This window comes from Nicotiana attenuata, chromosome 6 (genome assembly GCF_001879085.1).
Source record: "Nicotiana attenuata strain UT chromosome 6, NIATTr2, whole genome shotgun sequence".
Lineage (NCBI taxonomy): Eukaryota > Viridiplantae > Streptophyta > Magnoliopsida > Solanales > Solanaceae > Nicotiana > Nicotiana attenuata.
Window position 1 is genome coordinate 76,369,051 of NC_031994.1, and position 24,526 is coordinate 76,393,576.

A 24,526-nucleotide genomic window follows, 5' to 3' on the forward strand; every position below is an offset into this window, starting at 1 on the left:
CTCCTTCGCGATCACGAAGCACACCAGGAGAAATCTGCCAATTTCAAAAATGCTCTAGGTGATCCGAAATTCACTTGAGCCACCCGGGACGCCATTCAAATGTACCGACAAGTCCATAAATATATTACGGACATACTCGAAGTCTCGGAACATGTAAAATAACATCAAAACCAAGAATTGCACCTCAAAACCAAATCAACTTTTGAACTTCAAACTTCCAACTAACTCCGAACGCGACAAATCATACTTAGACAACTCGGAAAGATGCCAAACTTTGCGCACAAATGCTCGGAATCCCTACTTCAAATCAAACTAAAAAAACTCTAAAACCTTCAAGACGCTAACTTCCGACAATAAGCACCAAAACGCTTCCGGTCCACCCAAAACTCGATCCGTACATACGCCCAGGTCCAAAATTATCATACGAACCTATTGGGGCCTTCTGATCTCGATTCCGAGGTCGTTTACCAAAGTGTTGACTCAAGTCAAACTTGGCCACCTTAGGCCACTATTATGGAACTAAGTGTTTCAAATTCAATCCGAACCTCCAACACCGAACCAACCGGCCGCGCAAGTCATAAAATAGAAAAAGCACATACGGAAAGTCTTAAATAGGGGAACGGGGACCTAGAAAGCAAAACGACCGTTCGGGTCGTCACATTACAATAGCAAAGAACTGGACTAAAAGTGCAAACGATAAACATGTACCATAAAATTTTAGAAACTTTGTGTAAAGATATGCATATATATAGATTTAATAACAAATTATTAATACCTACTTCTATAGTCGGTTTGGTTCGATTTTTTTGGTTATTTTTTTTATTAAAATCAAAACCAAACCAAATTTGATCGATTTTTAAAATTCAAAATCAAAACCAAACTAAATCAAAAAAAATATCGGTTTATTTTGGTTGATTTGGTTAGGTTTATTTTGGTCGATTTGGTTCAATTTTCGGTTTTATTCAGTTTTTTGGATTTTTATGAATACCCCTACACCATCAATTTCTCTACTCATAACAACCTCACGCCCCTAACTTCTCCATTAGTCTTATATCTGAAATTTATTTTGTCTACCGTCCCTTCACCACAACATAACTTCCACAGCCACTTATCTATGATAGTTTCTTCAGGAGAACATCACCGGCCTTCATCTTCAAAACCACTTCAGAACTTCAAAATCATAGAAAGGGAATTTTTTTTCTCTTCTTTAGCCATGACGTATTTTGACTGTGCCCTAGAGGAATTTTTTTTGGGCATTTTGAGTTGTTATGAAGCTGCGTTTCTGTGGCAGTGTAGCTAGATGGTAAATTTATATGCTACTTTAAATAATTAGAGATTAATTAATAATACAAAGGAAAAGGTCCAAATTAGCCGTTATGCTTGAAAGTTTAGCTCAACCAACTCCCCTCCATTAAGTGACTAAGGGCATTTTCGGGCCGCATTGCTTAGCCAAACTTCTAATGAAGGGTAAAATTAGACCTTTTCGCAAAAATACAAGGACAAATTTAGATCCTTTTCTCTTATTTATTTATTTACATTTATTTATATTAATTTTAAGCAAAATAGATTGAACTTTGTCCAACAATTGTCATCATTTTGAGCATCGCAACTGAAATACCCCATTAAAAAAGGCAAACTGAGAGTTGCAAAGCACCTTAATAAAATTAGTCCAAAAGGTAAATAAGTCATGGACTGCAAGACAACTATACAAGATTGAGGCAAGATACGATTAAATTAAAGCAAAAATTGCAAGCTAGCTGATAGTCATCATAGAACAACGTACTTTAATCATCTTGAGATTCATCGGATAGCAAAATTTTCTATCTCAACGTATTCTAAAAGACTAATCATCACCTTGAGATTCATCAACAACAAAATTTTCTTTCTTCAAATATCCTGTTAATAAGAATTAATGATTACAAAAACTATATTGTACACCCACCTCGAGGAGAAAAAAGAAGGGGAAAAAAGGAAGAAAAGGTAACGAATTGAATTGAAACTATTGAAATAAAGCAACAAATGGAGGGGAGGTAAAGGGGAAGATGAACAGAACCACCTATGTAAACAAAGTGACAACATCTCTACGATATCCACGAACTATCAAGAGCCTAGGTACATTTTCAACCAACAGGTCCATGTATTCCATATAGAAGAATGCTGGATGATTGGCAGGAGGAGGAGGTAGACTTACAAACACAACTGCAGCCATCCTCGAGTATTTTAGAATTGTCGAATTCAGCTTCAAAGTGGTGTAGAGGAATTTCTCGACTTGTTGCTCGTTGACAACCACTGGCTTTCCATCAGCCATCAAAGGAGTCTTGTCCCTCTGCGCTCTCTCTTTCATCTCTCCCAGATAACTAGCTATTCTGCGCTGAGCAGCACTAAATGCTTCAATGGATTCTTGCTGCTCCCCTTGGCCTTCCCATGACTTCATGGAAATGACAATCACTTCAGCTTGCATCCGGAGGTCATAAAGAAACTTTTTTACATCAGCCTTGAGTCCCTCTGCATCAGAATCTTCCTCGGCAATGCAGAATACCTGAATCTTACAGCCCTCAAAGCTCTCTTTTGTGAGAAGCAGTTGAGAGAGCAGCAGCATAAGACCACCATCTCTCACTATCCAGTATAAATCAATGGTACCATACTGTCTTTGATACTCATTAGGCCATTCATCGAGACCCTTCACAATAACTACTGCCTTGTTTGCAACAATGCAGTCGTTTATTATTCCAACAAAGGTAGCAGGAATTTCAGTTAAATTTTCACGCCGCCATATCTCAGGGTACCGCATAACAATTATGTTTGGCTTGAGATTCCCAAGGCCCATAGTCTGAACAATGCCTCTAAAGCCCTCTGACATATTGGGAGCAACAACTATTTCTGCTACACCTTCACATTGCTTGTAATCGATATACGTGCTTAGCTGCCTGCAAGCTGTCTTGGCATCCTCAGCACGTTCATGATAGTCTCCATCTATAATAGAAATAAAGATGGACATTCCCCTTCCTTTTTTCTTCATACAGTTGGCAAAGTCTGCAAGCTTAGGATGGCAAGGTACATTTTCTGGAAGCTTGCCCCATGGACGACAAAATATGAGAGGGATAGGGTACCAATTTTTGGGATGTACCTGACTTGCTGCATGCACAATTGGATGTTTATTGCAGGTCATTTTGGAGGTCTACAGCCAATATATAAGATCACACAGTATAACCTTTTCATTCTTCAGAAAATCGAAGTTATTGCCAAGCCAAGAATAAAGATGCAAATTCTAAAGGATGACGGTTCTACTATATGATGCCTAGTGAACAGGAGAAAACATATAATCCCGTGATTCTCTGTGCTTCAAATTATTACTTATTTTACTAATGCTTATATTGCAATGAAATAAGCGAATTATACTCCAAGGTTCATATTTCCATTACACCCATCCTTTGCAGCAATACGATTACAAGCTATTTACATGGTTACAGACAACTTGCTGAAAGATAACTCAATTAGATCCATTTAAAAATTGAAACTTCACTTAAGTTTGATCTCATGGTTACACAAAAATATATTTCATGATGCCAAAAACAATAACTGAAAATCCTACTAGGACCAACCAAATAACTAAATTGAACTTTTTGATTGAGCTAGAAATTAACTGGAGTGCGCTCCACTAATTAGCTAAATAAAATTTGTATGACCACCAAACAAGTTTCAGTTAGCTTCGAAAACTTCCAGAATAGTTCTCATCACCTCCAAACAAGATTTGTCATCCATGTTTGAAATAGAACAAGAGGAGTCAGAATTATAACTCAAATTCAGCAGCTTCTATCTTCTCTTTGTTTTTCTTATCCAGTTCGTACGGTTAATTTACCAGAAATTTAGCCGGGGTAACAAAGCCAATAGAATGGATAAGTTAACTTTTAATAGGTATAAGAATATTTAAGGACCCATTTGAGTTCCAACATCAAAAACGATAATCCTCGCATAAAACTCAAATTGTTAATACAACATTCAGTTACCATCTTCATTTTCTACACAAATTATCCCACAATCTATGTACTATTTCATGTGTAGAATGTGAAATAAGATTATTTCTACCTGGATAAAAGTACCTAATATGGAAAAGATGCCCTCAAAGTTAAAGAAATTGGCTTAATTTAAAGAAACATGCCTTGCTATAAACAAATAAAAATTAAAATCTTCTTTATAATAAAATCAAAAACATAATTATATTATATAGGACGATTTCATATAGAAAGAATACTTACTAACTTTGATTTAAAATGAAAGTTTATTCAAATGAAATATGCACATTTATACTAATTAGTAAAGCTAATTCTTGACTTTGGTATCACAATCCTTTAAGGTAAAAACAAGAAGTGGGGCTAAGGAGTACGTTGTCGAAAATAAATGTAAAAGAAAATTTTGAGACAATCCATAGGAGTGTTTGATATCGCGAAAAATGCTTTTCGATGAAAATGGTTTCCTTGACGAAATCATTTTCCCCATGTTTGATTATTTCGAATTGTTGAAAATGTTATTTCCAAAGAAACTATTTTCCACCAAAAGAGTAATTTTCTTGATGAAATCATTTTTCCATATTTGGTTTTCTTGGATTGTGGAATATGCTATCTCCAAAAAAAATTATTTTCACCAAAAGGGTATATTCCTAGTTGAAATTCTTTTGTCATGTTTGGTTACCTTGAATAGTTGAAAATGTTATCTCCAAAGAAATTTTCCATCGACAAAAAAAGAAAAGAAAATAACTTTCATTGCTTATGGGGGAGACATGATTTTCCTTATAAATGTCACAACTCTTATTTGATACTACTCATTTCAACCAAAACTTAGACATTGTAGTCACTTGGTAATATTCAAAACATCACAAAAGCACTATTATCATACCCCTATCCAGAAGCAGAGAAGATAATGGTCATCAATGTTGCCGAAATTCCAACACACTTATGGAGTCTAGACTTGTTTAAGAAGATTTGGGACATATATGGGAGGATGTGAGGATGTATTCTGCAGTGTGTTCGACACGTCCAGAGTCAGGATCCACGTGAATAGTGGGGGAAGAATTTCAGCATCGACGGTGGTTGAAGACGGAGAACGAGGGTACAGAGTTTGCATGTACCCAAAGTTTTGCACAATGGTTATATAGGAGAAGCGGGCCGGCGGAGATAGGGAGGACAAGATGAAAGGAAGAGGAGAGAAGGTGGTGGTAGAAGGAAAAAGGAGCGGGGAAAGAGTTGGGAAGAGGCGAGAGGAGAAATGGGGCTAGAGTGATGTTACCGCTGGATACCATGGCAGCAGTGTCAATTACGACTAATGGGAAGGCAGTTGACATAGAGGAATTTTATTTTGCTAGGATCCTCAGAATACAACTGACAACCAGAGTCGACACAACACGACACCAGTACCAGATTGACAGGGATGATACTGCCATAGGGGGATTCTATGTAAGGAAAACTTTCCTGCCAGGCTAGTCTATCCGGTTCCTCCTCCTCCTCCCAGAGGAACCCACAGATAGACAAGGATGTGTGAAGTAGCCGTCAAATTCAGACAGCGAAGAGGGAAAGTCCCAAAGTTAGGAATTATCTGCATTATACTAATGGAGATAGAAATGATGCAGTTGGAAGGAGAGTGCCGGAATATGAGAAGTTCTCAGCAAGCGGAGATGCTGGAGATTATCTTTACTGGACCATTTTCAATTTGTGCTTGTCATTCTTGTGCAGCGGCCATGTTAATCGTCTTTGTATCGTTCCAATTTTATCAGAAGTCTCCTAAGGGACTACAGGGGATTACCTTTTTGTAGGATAAGTGAAAGATGGATATTATAGAGTTCAAAATAGGAATGAATTCCATTGCATCACGATTTAGGAATTCGAGAAGCAGCATATTGAGTGGGGTTTGGAGGAGTATATGTGCTAACGGAAAGGATCAATGACAGCTCTAAAAAGACTGAGAGGTTCATAATACAATATGGCGGTAATTTTGATACAACAAGGGTCCTGAAGGATAAAGAAAGCAGCTTATACTAGGGAAACGCAGAAGTTTTCTGTATTCATTAGCAATTATCAACTTGTTGATCATCCTTTGACAAATATAACACTCACATGGTCCAAGGAGGACTGCAAAAATCAAAATTCACATTGTCCAAGAGGGAGGAATCAAGACCCAAATCGAAACTAGATAAATTTATAATCTCAACTACATGGGAGGGATTGAAATAAGACATGCTTCAAACGCCCTTGCCTAGACTTGCATCCACGCACTTGCCATAATGTTACCAAAGCAGATTGAGAAGTATCCGGACACCAATCAGATTTAAAAGAAATGTGGTTAAGAGCAACAAACTTCGGCAAAAGAGTGAGGCAACTTAAAAATTAAATCTTTCTGAATGAATATGGCAGTCAACCATCTGATGCACTTTTTCAGAATAAAAATGTCTATGCAAGGCACTGACATACAAACAAGTGTTGCAGAACAGTAAAAAAGGTTAATGGTGTAAGAAACAAATGAACTATAATAAGAAATTAATACGTTCTTCAATTGTAATAACCAAAAGAAAAGCAACATAAGATCCAAAAAGAAAAAAGAAAAATATGTTTGCACATAGACAAATGCAGATAAATCACCAGTCACAATTGAAGAAACTGTGATCTTGCAAAGGCAATCCTAAATTATATTTCTCTCCCTCAACATTTAAACAATTATAGAATACACATAAGAGGAGCAATCAGATGTTTTAAGACAAGGAACGGACAGTACAAAAGGTCTGATTTATGTTGTTTGCCAAGAAATGTAAATGAATAAACAAATACATAAATAGACAAATACATACCTCCCAAAGATCGTAAACTACGAAGAGCAAGCTGAAAATATGCACTCTTGAAACCATCACCCCAGTCTCCTGCTTTCCCCTTGATACTCACATAATAATAGATGAGGCTTGCTAAGGCTAGTGATACCACAGTGAATGCCCAAGAAATCAAAAACATGATCACTGAAAAGGAACAGCAGAAGAACATCAATTACTCTGAAATGCAGGAAGAGATCAAATGATTGAAAAACTTATCTATTAAGGTTAGGTAAATAATATGGTTTGCACCCTTGCTTAGCCAAGACTCCAAGTAGATCACAGGAAGTGCTACATAGGATAGAACCTTGTGCATAGTATCTTTACCATAGTCTTGCTATTTTCTATTGTTTGTTTTTTGGGCAGGGGAGGGAGTGGTCTAAAATGCGACTCCTTTAGGGCCAAGATGAGATGATAAAGATTGGACTCATTAGCAGTGCTGAATCATTACCACTATTCAGGCAACGAAAGAGGCCATCCTACATCTGGACATCAGTACTTTCATAAACCAAAATTCTCACTCTTCCAAATATTAGAGAAAAAAAATTACAATTTAATATGATTGTCTACACTGGAAAGGAATCCTAGAAAGAAAAAAGAACCAGCCTCAGCAAACAGTACTAATGGCACGTTTGGTTATAGTCACCTATCCCATTGCCAACTTACGTAATAAAGATGTCATGGAGTTAGCCAAGAAAGATTGGCATGTCGAAACATAAAAAACAACCAGGACCACATTTCCACAAGGTAAATCCTTCTTTGTTCCTGGTAATCTTTTTAAACCTTTATTTTTTTCTTCTCTTGAACTGATTTCATTTTAGATTAAGCAAAAAAGCTGAGTACATATTTTGCAAATCTTATATTGCCAAATAATTGTAATTCATTCTTAGTTATCTTCTTATTTTTTTAATTATAGTTTCTATGAAGACACAGTAAAAATCAAAGAGAATACATTCAACCCTTCAACCTATCATTAGAATTGGTAACAAAAGCCTAAAGTAGCTGAATATTGTTAAGTCCTAAAGTGGTTGAGGGAATGGGATGTAGTCTTCTTATATGATATTGGACAATCCCTCATCAGCTAGCTTTTGGGGTTGGGTTAGGCCCAAGATCCATTTCTTCACAGTGTATCGGAACCAGACCCATTGATCCCTGTTGTTGTGTTTCTCAATGTTGGACCCCATGTTATGTTATTCATGCTCCAATTGTTCAATCCTGGGTTGAGTTAGGCCAAGATCCATTTCTTCACAAATATAAAATCAGACTAACGAAAAACTACCCGGAAAAATGCTACCAAATTCTGTCAGAAATAGGCAAAAGAATTTGTGGCACGTATTTGGAGATGCAATCTATTGATAATTAAAGGTCCTCAAGTCAAACAACGGAAGTTTCAAACTCCTCGACACTCACTAATCTGTAACGGTTGCACCAAGATGATGGTTTTCTTGGCAAGATAAAGCAATATGAAGTGAATATTATGATGAACATAGAAAATTTGTTTATTACCAGCCGTATCAACCAACACAGAGATATAAAACCAGTTGTCCAACAGCAAAAAGCAGAAGAAAATACCTATACAAAGTAATGCTCCAACAAGAGAGAAACTCCAGTGGTGGAATTTCCACCGAGGTCGCCAGCTGGGAGCATCCAACAGATCTAGAAGGAAGCAGGATAAATTCACACCAGCATAGCATAGGAGGTAAAACATTGTTATAGTTGGTGAAATAAGATCCAGATTCCCAATTACAACACATCCAATACAGATGAAGGCAGTGAAGAAAGTAGCCACATGAGGCTCACTTCCATCTACCACTTTAAAATAGTTGAGAACTGGTAGAATATCATCATTTGCAATCGCAGCAAGGAGACGTGGTGCACCAGTCAAGCTTTGAAGGGCTGCCCCCAACGTTGAAAGGATGATACCGACATAAACAATTGCTGGAAATGGCCAAGCAATTGTAGCAGTCAACAACCTGCACGAAAACATTAGTCAGGCACTGTAAATAGATTATGAAATACCATTTAATATAATGAAATAATCTCTTTCATACAAAGTTATTGGCTTGTGGGTCAAATACAAGTCATTAAACAAAGTTATGAAGTGATTTTGTGGGGGGTTGAGGAGTAATTACCATGTTCGAAGTAAGTAACCAAAATGGAGTTGACTTGTGCCATTTAATTAACTTATCTCATGATAATAATTGATAAAAAGGGGGAAAAGAACTGTCCTCAACATCAAAACGAACAAGACCAATACAACAAATTCTTGCAATAACATGGCATATCTATTGATGAGTTATCACAGATTGACCTTAGAACTAGGCACAAGGAAAAGGAAAACTGGTCCATCCCAAAGTCCCAAACTCGCAATATGTTGGATTCAAGGAAGGAGAGGGGGGAAGACTGGTACACTTTATCTATTCTTCCCCTTGGTAATATTAAAAGGGAAGTAAAAGAGATTTTGCTTCTCCTTCTCCCCAGTTTTTGGAAAGTTGAAGATAAATTCAGGAGGGTAACACCCTTCCACTTTTACTTCCACTCCTCTTTCACTTCCTAAACAAATGGACACATTTATCTTTCCTCGTTTGCTTTCCCACCTCCAACCTTACCTCTACAACCCCACCCCCCAAAAAAACAGAGTATAACACCAAATACAGAGAAGTATAGGTCTTAATTAATCACATCCAGATCCAGCCATGTAACTGAAATTTGAAATAAATAAAGAGCGTTCTTCATTATTCCACAGAATCAACTTTCCGAAAAGCCTTGGGAGTTGGTATTCTTGATCTTCCGCTACATACAGTTTGTTGACCCATGGCACCACCACCTACTCAAAATTTGGGAAGTAATTGTTGTACATCAACATACTTGAGTCTAAATTTACAAAGCATGCCACTCAGACCACTGTATTTCATTTACAAACAAGACAGTAATGAGAAACATCATAAGAGCATTGTAATTTAGATGTACCTGTCAGTCAAGAGCTTATCTCGAGTTGCAACGGACCCAAAGAATAGCACTGAAACTAGATATAAACCGCTAGTTGTCAAAGTTGCTGCTAATGTCCCAACAGGAATCGAACGTTGAGTATCCTTTAGTGACGCTGAACGGTTTGAACCTGCCATGATTCCAGTCACAGCTGGAAAAAAGAGACCTACCAACGCACTTACATGGAGAAACAAACAAATGTTAAGACCCAACTTAACACACTTTGAACTTATGCATCACGAAGTAAAAGGCAGAAAGAAGAATGGACTTATTACTGGCAAAAGTATCATGCATAATGAAAAAATATCATGCATAATGAACAAGCACGCATGAGAAAGAGAGAGAGAAGCAAGCAAATATTTGCATGTCTTACTTGAAATTCCAGTATATTTTTCCATTAGGATCTGGAATTCCAGCATTATTAGTCCTCTGATAAGCAGGACCCCAGTTCTCCTTGAAAGATTCTGAACTCAACCCCGTGATTCCAACTGTATCATGCATAGCAACACAAAGTAATGAGAACGCTATTATATATTCAAACAAAAAGAAATTATGTTTAACTATAAATCAGGATAAAGTTTCATGAGCAGTTTGCATACTAGGATGGAAGCTATAGCCTATACCTCTGTTTCCTCTTAAAATGATCATGAAGTAAAGCATAGAGAACTTTTAAATTTTGTCTCTCTCAGAAAATTATGACAATAGTATCCACCCCATAAAGCGAATAAAGAAATTAGCAAATGAAGATCCAGGCCTTCATTTTAGAAAGTCTAGTTCCACCATTCCCTTTGCATGTCCTTGTTTTTATCTAGTTACTCCACTTGGAAAGGAGCACTACATACTTTCACAATTGAACAGGAAATCTGCCTCAATTTGAACAATTAGTTGGGACATACTCAAATGTGTGCAAAGTTGTAACCAGGATATACAAGAAAGCAAATGTAATATCCTGCCGCACATGTGCTTTAAGTAACGTTGAGGCAACGTTTTGAACTCCGAGGATGAGAAATTAAGTAACCGCGAGAAAAATAATCTTTTTTTCCTTTCTTTTGATTTCTTACAAGAAAAAATAATGATATGTACCTTTTTTCCAACTTGGAAGATAATGGCACGATAAATGTGCTCTTCTAAGATTAGATTGACAATAAGAATTTGGTAAATTATGTTCTTGAACTTTTTACTTTTTCAAACATGCATAAAGAGTGAGTGAGGTGCATGAAGTAGCAGTAATAAATTAGTAATAACAACAACAACAACAACAACAATAACAATAACAATAACAATAACAATAATAATAATAATAGTAATAATAATAATAATGAAAAATAAGTTTAGTTAATGGCCAAATTGCAAAAGGAACCTTATTATTACTTTACTTAGTGTGAAGGACTTTTAGAAACCCTAAATCTAGTTGCCTTAACTAGTTAGAACAAGGGGAACTTTCAAACCAGGAACCTCACATTAGATTCTCACTAAGTTGCTTCGACACGGCAATTTAGGTGCCGCACCCGTGTCGACATGACACTAGTATGGGTTTTGGGTATGGGATCCATACCGGAACCGGTCAAACAATTTTGGGTACTTTAACCATGACGGATGGAAAAATCCCAGAGGAAAAACAATTTGATTCCCCAAATCAGAACCAAAACTAGGGTAAATTTGAAGAAAATAGCATACCTTATCTAGGAAATCAATCCTTTACTTATCTACAACTTGAGAATAAAAATGAAATCCACACTTTACAAGCTATACGTAAGTATTCCACTAAATTTCTCATAATTTAGAGATATTTTTCTTTTTTGAATTATTTTTAGTCGGATCCACGCACCCGTATCCGTCCGAGGATCCATATCCCCGAATCTTAGAATTTACATCTTGAAGGATCCGACCTCTAGATCTGCACCCGTGTCCGAGCAACTTAGGATTCTCATCATATACTTCACTGCCCACCTTAGGTCCACTCACTAGATAATTCATTGCCCACTTAGCTAACTCCTTGCCTACTCTTTAACTCTTAAAGCATTCAAATTTGCTGAGAAGACCACAAATAATTTCTTCAGGTTTTTTGTTAGAAGCAAGTTGTGAGATCGAGTATTAACAATGTTAAGGATCTACCTTGAGTAGTAACTTTCCTGTATTTGGCGTTTTCCAATAACTAGCATCATTTTACTAAAGTGTACATGTTTATATAAACAAAAATGAGATTTCAAATTATCAAGTATGATCAAGATAACGCCCAAGTCCATTATGGCTCTACCGCAACGTTACATGTGCGGGGACAGGTAAATGCTTGTGTTGACATGTTTTTGGCTTCAGCATATGAATTGGTAGCTACATTGAAACTCTACTTAGACATAATGCATATTATTCAATTTATTTGGGAAAGAATGATTTAACTATTACACAATGTTGTAAAATAAATTATTTGAGATCCTTCACATTGAACTTCAGAACAGAGCAATGGGCTGCATAAATTATTTGTTCTGGGAGGATAATTGGTCATGAAATGACTGTCTAGTGGTGATGTTCCCTGATCTACATGGTTTGAGTCTACAACAGGGGGCCACTTTACAGGAGGTTTGGTCCACACACGGAAGCAATCCAACTTTCAGAAGATTACTTCAAGATTGGGAAATACCAAGGATAACAGAGTTTTTTAGTACTTTAGAACAGAGCAATGGGCTGCATGAGGGAGATGATACACTTAGATGGCAAAGCCATTGTAGTGGCAACTATACAGTTAGCTCAGCTTACAAAGATCTAAACCAGGTAGGATCTCAGCTCACATTTATGCCCGGCAAAAATATCTGGAAAGTCAAGGTGCCATACAAGGTGGCCTGTTTCACTTGGTTAGTAGCAAGAGAAGCTGTTTTGACTCGGGATAATCTCATAAGGAGAGCATTCCAACTCTGTTCAAAATGCTACTTGTATGGGCAGGAAGCAGAGATAATCAACCATCTGTTTTACATTGTAGAATTACTAGCCAGGCTAGCCAGCTATGGGACTTATTCATAATCTCAGAGGAATCAGATGGGTAATGCCTGGAAGAGCCTCTGATGTGTGACATGCTGGAACAAAGGAGGAAACTGTACAATGAACAAAGACAGATGGAAAATTGTCCCAGCAAGCATTTGGTGGACAATATGGAAGGAGAGGAATTCAAGATGTTTTGAAGATAGAAGCAGCCCTTTACAGAAAATCAAGATGAATTGTATACTTCTTTTCAGTTTTTGGTGTAAATCTGAATCCATAGAGGATCCGAGGCAATTCTAGATGTGTTAGATTCCTTGTAAGAAGAACAAGGACTTTTGGTTTTTTTTTTTTCTCTTTCTCTTCTTATGAACTGATGTAACCTTCTCATTTTGGCTTCCAGCACAATCTTTGTGCTGATGATTTATATATACATGTTAAAATTTTAAAAAAATTAGAAAAAAATATTGAGATTATTCTATGAGTTTCGAGAGATTACGCTTTTCCGTTAAACTATAAGCTTAAGATGAGAAAGTAAATTTTCGGAGAAAACTCAAAAGATTCGAGTTGATATCGTCTCCTCGTAACGGGTCATCACATAACGTTACACTCGTGGCAGCATTAGTTTTTTTTTGTAAGATAAAAGTATTTATTAAGCTGGTAAAAGGTACAATGTGACAGCATTAGATTAGGAGCCAGATTTAGATTGTGCAAGTACTACTGGCTAACAAGGGTGGTATCAAATACACACGATGCACATGGTTACCTAATTAATCAGGTTGGATTCTAACCTCTGTAACAGCATTCATGGTAAGCATGGTTTTCAGATTCCGGTAATCTTGTGTGTGGGTGTGTAGATTGACGATATTAAGATAATATATGCATATACTCGCAATAAATTTAGATAAGAGATGAGCAGTATATACACAACATCAGACAGCAGTTTGTTTACAGATATAGAAGATTATATTCGTACTTAATCTCATATAAAGTTGATAGCATATGATTTATTTTATAAACTTCGTGTCCCCAACAATTATGGATATTATCTATTCACTGGGTTAGTGGACTCACCACTCACTAATCATCTTACAGAGTTAAAGGTAGATCTGGTAGCTTAGGAATAGCAGCTACCATTCCAGCCTGTTGGTCAACCCATTGTTCCATCGTGGGTGCTTAGCTACAGTTTATTTAATGATGCTTTTGACAATTTTCAGTTGTAAGAGTTGAGAACTCATAGTCAGCTTCATGAACTCTGTATTAGCATTTTGGTTGTGTTTAGTTAACTACAGATCTTGTCAGATTATGGATGATATAGGACTTATGGGTTATATCTAGTTATAAAAAGTGTGATTTATTCAGTTTTCTGCCTATTCTATGCATGTGTCTAGTTACAGTAAGTAGCTCAGATATGGCTGGTTCGCTTGGTGGACAGGCCCACCAAGTGCCAGTCAAGACTCCTGGTTTGCAGTTGTGGCAGCATAGTGACCTCTTTAATCAGGACAACGATATACATTATTCAAAGCAAAGAAGCACGTCCTACGAGTAGTATACATCAAACTTAACTGTAAATTTAGAATGTCCTAAACGAAGGACGAAGGAAGCTAAATACATCAAGGAAATAGTAAGGGACACCATGAAGTGATATAAAATGCTGAAAATTGCAGATGTTGACTTATCAAATTCAGATTGACTATGAAGTGGAGGTTAGCATCTGGAGTCCTGTGTGACAAGAGAGTGCCACCGATACTCAAAGGTAAGTTCTATAAAGCGGTGGTTAGACCGACCATGATGTATGGGGCTGAGTGTTGGGATGTTAAGAACTCACATATCCAAAAGATGAAAGTAGCAGAAATGAGGATGTTGAGGTGGATGTGCGGGCACACTAGGATGGATAAGATTAGGAATGATGATATTCGGGAGAAGGTGCACGTGGCTCTCATTGATGACAAGATGCGGGAAGCGAGGCTCAGATGCTTCGGGCATGTTAAGAGGAGAAGTCCAAATGCTCCGGTAAGGAGGTGTGAGCGGCTGGTTGTGGAGGGCACGAGAAGAGGTAGAGGGTAGCCTAAGAAGTATTGTGGAGAGGTGATCAGGCAGGATATGGCGAGGTCCGAGAACATGACACTTGATAGGAAGATGTGGAGGTCAAGTATTAGAGTTGTAGGTTAGGAGGTAATTAAGTCTTGCCTTACTTCGTACATTTGTAGGACTAGTCTGGTAGGGTTTTTGTCTATGACAACTAGCGGCAACGTTGTGTCTTACTATTTCGCTTTTCAGTGCAAGACCTATTTACTAGCTATCGCTTTTGCTTTGCTTTGCATCTTTCTTCTGGATTTCATGTTGTTCCTATTTTTCCTATGACTTCTATGGTGATACTAATATTGTCTCCTTTTGTCCTTTTGTTTTCTTGAGCCGAGGGTCTTTCGGAAACAGCCTCTCTACCCCTTCAGGGTAGGGGTAAGGCCTACGTACACACTATCCTCCCCAGACCCCACTAGTGGGATTTTACTGGGTTGTTGTTGTTGTTGTTGTTGTTGTATTACAGACCAGCTTAGCAATAGCAATAAGCCTCCACTCTTCTCAAGGGCCAGAACCATATGAATTGGTTGACAGCTTTCTACTAAGAAAGAGTGAAAGGAAAAACCTTACACCATCAAGCAAGCATTTTTCTTATATATATTTTAATTTTAAGTGTGTAATATACTATGTCTAAGCAGCAGAACACTTTGCAAAGCTTTCAAAAATTAAAGAAAGGAAGGCATAAACAACATAAACCTGCTGGACGATCATGCCTTGCCAAAAGGATGCCAGAGAATATGCAGATCAATGAGAATACAACAGGTACAAGGAATGCCGGTGCAACACGATTAATCATTTTTACACCACCAAAAACTATGAAGCAGAGAAGAATAGTCACGACAATCCCATAAATTTGCAGATCGTGCAAACTTGGCCTTGTAATGGGCTCCGCAATAGCTGTACCATTAACTTTTGTGACAGTTTCTGCATATACGACAGAGTAAAATTCAGCAATACAAATGAAGTTGACAAAATAGTGTATTACCTAGTAAAGAATCAACCAAAAAGTACTCATTGAATGTATGAAGCATAAAGCCAAGGAAGAGAGCAGATGATCATCAAACATTCAAACCTGCCTATACAAGTAGACCCAAAAAAGAATTACTCCTATAATAAAAGGCAAGATCCAAGGAGCACTCATAGCAAAAACATGATCTGCAGTCTTCTTGAAACACTAAATTCTAACCAATAAATCGAGTGCGACAATCTCACTCAACAAATACCTTTAAAAATACCAGCAGCCGGTACAGCATTTAAGAAGGTTTCCACAGCTCCCAATACATACCTAGAAGACAGGCATGCACAGCAGAGAGCATCAACTCAAACTGTTATAGATAGTGTTAAAAGCATTGTAACCTCATTTGCTAGTGTCAAATGATGAAAGCTATGTAGCCTCCTCTGCTACATTCGCCAAGTGAGTAAGTCATAGTATAAAAGGTCAGGTTTTATACTCACATTGCTCCAGCAACTGCATTTCCCAGAAAAAAACACAGCCCAATGCTAACACCAACTTCTGGACCCAAAGCACGACCAATGAGATAGTAAGGTCCTCCACCCTAATTTAGAGAAAACAAATCAAGGAAATTATTGACCATCTAAGTTACTGGGAAATAAAGAAAGTGCATGTGTCTAATACAGGAAAGCAAAATAGAGAAGCTATCTCCTTTATCTTCATTTACATTCTATCTAACGATCAAATTCCTCTTCACCTTCATGGCACCATTGGTAGCAATAGCACTTAATGATATTGTGGTCAGGAAAGTACAAGATCCACAGAAAGCAACCAGCAACAACGACTCACCAATCCCAGCCATACCAACAATCCTACAGAGTAGAAGGAAACAGAGCAAATATATCACAGCATGTCAAATGGAAAAGAATATCACGTGACTAACACAAATAGATCAATTCTCCCACCCAGTGTATCAGCACTCCCACCCAGTGCATCTTCCCCTTTCCTCTTTTTTTACTCCTTCCTCCTATATTTATATTTCATAGATCTTTTATCTTCCTCCTTTCTTAGATTACACTACCTAAGAAGTGCTGTAACAGGAGAATGCCAGAGATAGAAGGAAGATCAGCTCACCTTGAGTATCTCACAGAACCATTGTGAAATATCAATACCAAAACATACTTCTGACGTGAGTAGATCACTTAATTATACTATAGGAATCATTCTGCTTTATAATTTACCCGCTCAACATAACAATTAGTGTGGGGTACTTATAAAACCCAGGAGTTACAAACAGGATGCCGAAGTATTGGAAATGAGAAGAAGTTATTCACATCCAGAATGTTGACCAGAGTCTTTAAAATACAAGTTTAAGGAACCGAGACTTGATCACCTTTTGATAGCTAAAGTATTATAAGACTTGACCATAAAAAAATTCCCAAGAGAACACGTAATAGATCGGATATGATGCAACTTACCAAGAAAATCTAATATAATAGATGATTCCCATAATATTTTGCAAGCATGGCACGAAGACTCCCATCAATGTCCCAGACTTGACAGCAGTAGGCTTCAACAATATTCACAAAAAAGAGACTATTAAAAAAGCATTCAAAGCTTCATTGATCAACCCATCATTACAGAATTAAATTCAGCACTACATGCAAGCTGCAAGTTATGAATTTATGATCTATGTCTAAACATTTCAAATCTGAAAAGTGCATGTTCTGATGAATGCACAAGTGAAGGTCCATAATTGTGAGAATTTAATAATAAAACAAGAGAAGAAGTAGGAGAAACCAAACAGGTAATTGGAGAAGTATAATACAATATCCACCGGACACTCTTCCATGCTGATCAGAAATAAAACTCAGTAGACAAACTTCAAAAAATGAAGTTGGAAAAGAAAGGGAGAAATGAAGGGGGGAGAGGAGGACAACCCTGAACTGTTGATATTTGTATTTCAGGTAGCCAGTTAAGAATACATGAACACTCACTCTACCACATATTGGATAATTAATAACACAACTACTCAATTAGATTTATCTTTTATCTTGCATGCAGCTTATGTGTAAAACTGAGATAGTGAGTAAAGCAAATTCATCGATACCAATAAATCCAACAAAAATTTTACTGAGGATCTCTCATGCTTTAACCTTTTGAATATTCTGTTTATACTCTATCTACTTTTGTCTCAATTAGGAATGGTGTAAGAGGGTGAACCTTAGTTTAAAAGTAAATATGAACGCCCAATGAAGATTTATCAAGAATATTAGTCAACAATATATTGACTTACTATGAATTTACTTTAAACTAAGCTTTTCTACACTTTTGTCTTCTTATAACCTTCAGTCTACCCTTTAGCCACCTTCTTTCCCACTGTTCACCGTTTATTCAAAGATCCAAAAAATATTTTTTTTTAACCACACCCCATTGGCCTCCCCCAAAAGAGACCGACGAACGCATAAAAGAGGATAACCAAACTAAGGAATGATTCTCCAAAGAAAGGAGAATCCCATGAGAGAATCTCCACTGATAGCACGTTCCATGTTTGGATTAAAAGAAAAGAGAATGATATTTCCCTCTTTTAGTTAGGAGGTAAAAGTTAGAGAGGATAAAAATGGAGTATGCTACCCATCCACGTCAACTTTTTCAGTCTCACAAGAAATGAACAGAAAGGTGCACGTCTTTTACTTCTCTCCCAGCTGTACAAAAACCACCGTAGATTGGTTAAATAATTAATTTATGGAAATAGAGTAATACGTTTTCCTCCCCCTTTCCCTTCAGTCTTCCCCTCTGTTAAACCAAACCATATTGTTAATGGGGCATGACATGATGACATGAAACTTTTAAGGAAATAGAACGGATGATTAAGAACCTATCACAGTACCCTGGGCCGCTCAAGGGTGATAGATACATCCCCACCATCTCTTGGACTAGGTGGCGCTTGAATTTGATCCCCTGTCATGCTGAAATAGCAAGATTGATTAGAACCATAATACTATTCATGCATCAAAAACTGAAAAGGAAAGTTGAAGTTCAAGATGATCGATTCTGATAACAAAAAAATGATCAGGCTATAAGGACGTGTCAAGTCTTACACAATTAGACATCAACCCCAAGCCAAAAAAAACCCAACAGAAAAGCTCTAGTACTTCCAATGCTGTTCACAGTACTACTGTTTTTAGGCAGTTCTTAAGGGGAAAAGGTGAGTGAGTGAGTGTGAGTGTATGTGTGTGTGTGCGTGAGAGAGAGAGAGAGAGAGAAGAATGAAATCAAAGCTAAACCAACCAATCAACAACGCCTCAATCTGGAACAAGTTGGTGTCGTGTTCATTAATTTATTTAATCGACAAGATAGAAGGTTTGTAGGCAAGAAGTAAATAAAATGAAAAGGACCACAGAATGTTTACCTCTTACCTCTTGAGACCCAAAATATTTACAAGAGAATCAAAGCCAAAGAGTTCCAGTTTGGATTCTTTCTGAGGACCGTTGACGCTGTGATTTGGCATTGAACCTTCTATTTCTTTGGCAGCCACATCTGGCTGCATACTCACTTTCACTTTCCTGATAAATTGGGTAAATCAGAATAGCATAAAATTATAATATAAGAGACAAAATTTCTTTAAAGCATGAACTGAAAACAAAATCCTTAAAAAAGAATGTTGGACTTTCCAATAAATCCAACTTTGAGTTACTAAGTGTTGAAGTGTGTGGTCATCTCCTCCAAAAGTTTAAATTGTTAAAAAGAGCACATTTTTGTTTACTTAATTATTCTCTTCAACACGCCCCTGATTCTTTTTCATGGCCAAGCACGTCGAAACTCCCTTTGATAATTGTTAGAATAGTCATGTAAATAGGAGTAAATAAATAACCCTAATCCAATATATATTAGGAGTAGGACATGTTATGTGTGTATATATATAAGGCTCATTGTAACATATGTTAATACATCAATAATATAATTTCTCCTGTGCTTTCTCACATGGTATCAGAGCTATCGTGAGATATTTATCGTTGTGCATAAATTCCAGCGACTCCGGGAAGGAAAAAAAAAAAAAACCTTTTTTTCCGGCAAAACAGCACTGTCCGCAAGAAAAAATCAATATCCGTCGGTGTTGTGCAAAAACCAACACCACCACGAGATAGATCAGCTTCCGGCGACCAAACCACAAAAAAATTCTCCGGCAGAACCTCTCCCACGCGCCCTCACGCGCCGCCGGAAAATATTTTCCGGCGAGTCTCCATCGTCACGCGCCGGCGCGTGAGGCCTCTTCCGGCCATTTTTTGGCCGAGCTTCTTCAGGACAGCCTGGTCGCACAGCAAGTCCGACCCTACCCATACTGTTTTCTTTTGATTCCGACCACTTTGAGTTTTTCCGGCGACCACTGATTTTTCCGGCAGCTACAGTACTTTTCCGGCAAACACAGTGTTTTCTTCATCTGTTTCAGAGAATTTTCAGTTGATTCTTTTTGTTATTTGGTGATAATCCAACCATGTCTTTGGGAGTCGATGCTTTCGGGTCTAGAAACCCGGGTTCTGGCAGTTCCGGTGTTATGATTACCTCAGAACCTTTAATGGGAGGTTCAAACTACTTAGATTGGGCTTCATCTGTCGAGTTGTGGTGCAAAGGTCAAGGAGTTCAAGATCATTTAACAAAAAAGGCTAGCGAAGGTGATGAAAAGGCCAAAACACAGTGGGAGAAGGATGATGCTCAGTTATGTAGTATCCTGTGGCGATCTATTGATTCCAAGTTGATGCCCTTGTTCCGTCCATTCCAGACATGTTATTTAGTTTGGGAAAAGGCTCGTAATCTATGCACTAATGACATATCTCGTTTCTGTGATGTAATATCGCGAATGACAAGCTTGAAGAAACAGGAATTAGATATGTCTACTTACTTGGGACAAGTTCAGGCAGTTATGGAAGAATTTGAGACGTTGATGCCAGTTTCTGCCAGTATTGAAAAACAACAAGAGCAACGACAGAAGATGTTTCTAGTTCTTACACTCGCTGGACTCCCTAATGACCTTGATTCAGTACGTGACCAGATTTTGGCTAGTCCAACCGTCCCCACAGTTGATGAATTATTCTCTCGATTACTTCGTCTTGCTGCAGCACCTAGTCACCCAGTGAGCTCATCACAGACACTTGACTCATCTGTCCTCGTATCCCAATCAGTGGACAATCGGGCATCTCATACTATGGAGAATAGACGAGGAGGAGGTCGTTTTGGAAGATCTAGACCCAAGTGCTCTTATTGTCATAAATTTGGACACACTCGTGATGTATGCCATTCTTTACATGGCCGCCCACCCAAAAATGCTTATGTTGCTCAGACTGAGACTACAGGTAACCAGGGATTTTCTTTATCTGAAGGGGAGTATAATGAGTTNTTTTTCATTGACAAATACACTCTTTTTATATTTTCTTCTTCAACAAACCATTTGAAAATAAGACTCTTGCTTTTTTCTTTTTACTGACAAACAAAACAAACCATTTTGTGAAAACAAATTTTCTTTTCCCTTTTTTCCTTTTCTTTTCATTTTTCTCAAAAATTCGGCAGAGTTTTGACACTATTTTGACAAATAATTGACTTTCTACACTGCTATTTCTCTCCCTTTTTTCAATTTTTCCCAAATACTCCAAAGCCGGTCAGCATGCAAGTCCGAGACAAATAAATGCATATGCAACACGTAAGATGCATCAGGATGGTCTTTTTCATTTCAGGTTACCTGTCCTTGACGGACCCAACCCCTGTGTTGAGTCCCTACAGCAAATGCACGTGATGCAAATAAGCGTTCCTACTAGGGATCTGGCATGAAGTCAAGTTATTCTAGGTTCAAATCTTGGGTATGTGTTCTAGACTGTGTACTCGAGCGGACAACTCGAGTCGAGGAGGGGGCTACGTATCGGGGACCCGCGAGATCGTCCGGCTTAGTAACTTGTCCGGCCTCTTTCTTATTTCAAGGTATGACACTAACAGAATAGGGAGTCTCAACCAGTAAGCACATCCCCGGAGGTGAGAAGAGAAGGGTTTCGGCACAGTTTAAATATACAGTTCAAATAATATCAAAGCGGTAAAGCATTTAGCACATTTAGCAGGAAAACATGTAGGAAAATCAGATAAAGCCAAACATAACAATTATTCTAAGCTCGAATTCTTAAACCCTGAACCGAAGTTCTGGGTTTGTGTCCCCAGTAGAGTCGCCAGAGCTGTCACACCTCCTTTTTCCTACACCCGCAGGGTGTAAAGGAGTTTTTCCACTTAAAGGACAATCGGAGCGGGATTTACTATTAAGATTTCACAGTCGCCACTTGGGAGATTAATGGTGTCCCAAGTCACCGGTTGAATCCCGAACCGAGGAAATTATGACTCTGTTTAACAGTCCGCGATCCAAAAATCCGAGTAAGGAATTCTGTTAACCCGGGAGAAGGTGTTAGGCATTCCCGGGTTCTAGCACGGTCGCTCAACTATCATATTTGGCTTATTTGTTTGATTTTAGTACATGTTTTAATCTATGTGCTTTTAACTTTGAACCACTTTTATTATTATTATTTTAAGAGAATTGCAACGTCGTGAAAACACATCTCGAACCGCGTCACATAAATGCACCCGCGATTTTTGATACATTTCGACTTCGTTGGGATTTGGATTTGGGTCACATAAATGAGCACCCGTATTTAGGAAGGTAAAATTATTTAAATTGCGTGCCTAAAGAGACTATCGCGTTATTATCTTTGGAGAAGGCCGTGAAATTCGCTAAACGGCCCATCTCGAAGTCTAAGTATTTTTAGTATAAGCATTTATTGAGGGCCCCGCAATTTACACATTTTGTTCGGCGAGGCTCATCTCATTTATTATTTAAAGGCTGATCTAAAGCAACTACAATTTTTCTACTTAAGTTGTCTCTAAAATAAAAGAAAGAGTCCTAATTAGTTAACAATGTTTAGGAATTACTACATTTGGGTCCATGTACTCAATGAATTCAGAAGAGCCATTTTGGGCCTTGAAAACAGCCCGTGTGAAGAAATCATAACCCAGGTCCTATGCACAAATGGACCAGTCATAAGCCTGGGCCCAGGTCTAAACGAACACATAAGTCAGAACAGGACCTGGGCCACTCGTTAGGGTACTGAAGCCCAAACTGCCTGGAAATAGGCTATCGAGCCCTGATTTCTAAACCAAGCCACAGCTCAATTTAACTTGAACAAATAAGGTGATATTGATTGCTTAGATTCTATTTTTCATGCCCAGGCTTATGTATAGCTAAACGTATTACTACAAAGTTCAGGAGGCAATGATTAGAGCAAAGTAATTGTTAACTAAATTGAGCTATCAAACTTAACAAACAAACTTCACCAATTTAAATGTTACTTTCTGTTCTTAAAATCAACTCACTGATGTCAAAACATAACGTACTACATTACTAAACATTTATTAGACCCGATTTAACATTGACATGGTATACATTCTGATTTTAACACCAGCTCAAATTTTAATGAACAGTCATCACATGAATTCGAATTACACTATACTAAGGCTTTTTTCTAGAATGAAGAAACTCGACCTCAGATTTAACAGTCCAATACAGTCCAATTAAACACATTCCAGTCAGAATTACACTACAAATCTAACGTACAACCAACTATTATTACATCATGATCCAAACAATTCAGCAATGGTCCTAATTGAACAGTCCTTAACATACTACAAATCAACCAAATTAAGGCTAGGCGATTACATATTACTGTCCTGATTATAACCACAAGCATTTACGTGATCAAAGACTTGAAATATGACTTCATTTCATTCCAATTGAAGGTTACATCAGGGCAGATTCAAATGTGTACCTGAAAGTCAAGTTGAAATGAAACAGAAGAAGAGAATCAGCAGCAGGATCAAGTGAGTAAGCAGCTAAGGCCAGCGAGTGAAGAACAGCAGTTCAAAACTAGTTTTACAACCCAAGGCAAACCAGATATGATTGTAGAAGTTTAAGAACCAACAGATCCACACACAGATCGGTTTGAACCCCCAAAATCAAACTTGAAATCAAACCAGTGACTTTTCAGAAGCTTCAACCACCAAAAATGAGCTAGGAATTGTAAATCAATGACTAAGAGTCGAAATCCCCCTAAGATCTTAATGGCACAGTAATTATTTTGAAGTTTTTGAAGGTTTTCTACTATCTATTTACTGCAAGATATAGCGGTTGGTTGGTAAATTAAATTACCTTACAGTGACAAGACCTGACATTTCCTTTTCTGTGAGTGTTGTGATCAGTTTATGGATTCTCCGTGTGATAGTCACTTGGATGCAGTTGTTTCGCATTCTTTCGGTATATAAATCAGCTCCAGGCAAAGGTTTATTGTTTGAGGGTCGAGGCATGAGCAGATCGTTGATACTCAGATGCTGATTGGGCAGGATCACCTTCTGATAGACGTTCTACGTATGGATATTGGTGTCTTGGTAGGAGGAAATTTGGTGTCCTGGAAGAGCAAGAAACAGAATGTGGTTGCTCGGTCTAGTGCAGAAGCAGAATATCGAGCGATGGCTATGGCGACATGTGAGCTAATTTGGATCAAACAGTTGCTCAAGGAGTTGAAATTTGGTGAGATTAGTGAGATGGAACTTGTGTGTGATAATCAAGTTGCTCTTCATATTGCGTCAAATCCAGTGTTCAT

General features: G+C 37.8%; 1 protein-coding gene across 2 annotated transcripts in view; it reads right to left on the bottom strand.

The window, feature by feature from the left end:
• Nucleotides 1,834-24,526, bottom strand: part of LOC109227248 (cation-chloride cotransporter 1) — a 25,289-nt gene continuing 2,596 nt past the window's right edge. Inside the window, exons 2-13 of one of the 2 annotated variants that reach the window (XM_019392335.1) lie at nt 19,262-19,408; nt 18,733-18,811; nt 17,321-17,412; nt 16,600-16,714; nt 16,346-16,446; nt 16,114-16,175; nt 15,587-15,814; nt 10,212-10,326; nt 9,821-10,015; nt 8,423-8,823; nt 6,836-6,997; nt 1,834-3,135 (exon numbers count right to left, since the gene is read on the bottom strand). In XM_019392335.1, the coding sequence (XP_019247880.1) occupies nt 2,057-3,135; nt 6,836-6,997; nt 8,423-8,823; nt 9,821-10,015; nt 10,212-10,326; nt 15,587-15,814; nt 16,114-16,175; nt 16,346-16,446; nt 16,600-16,714; nt 17,321-17,412; nt 18,733-18,811; nt 19,262-19,408 (2,776 nt within the window). In that variant the 3' untranslated portion in view covers nt 1,834-2,056. Of the gene's footprint in view, nt 3,136-6,835; nt 6,998-8,422; nt 8,824-9,820; nt 10,016-10,211; nt 10,327-15,586; nt 15,815-16,113; nt 16,176-16,345; nt 16,447-16,599; nt 16,715-17,320; nt 17,413-18,732; nt 18,812-19,254; nt 19,409-24,526 lie in introns of those variants that run through there. The other variant, XM_019392336.1, reaches the window with a different exon arrangement.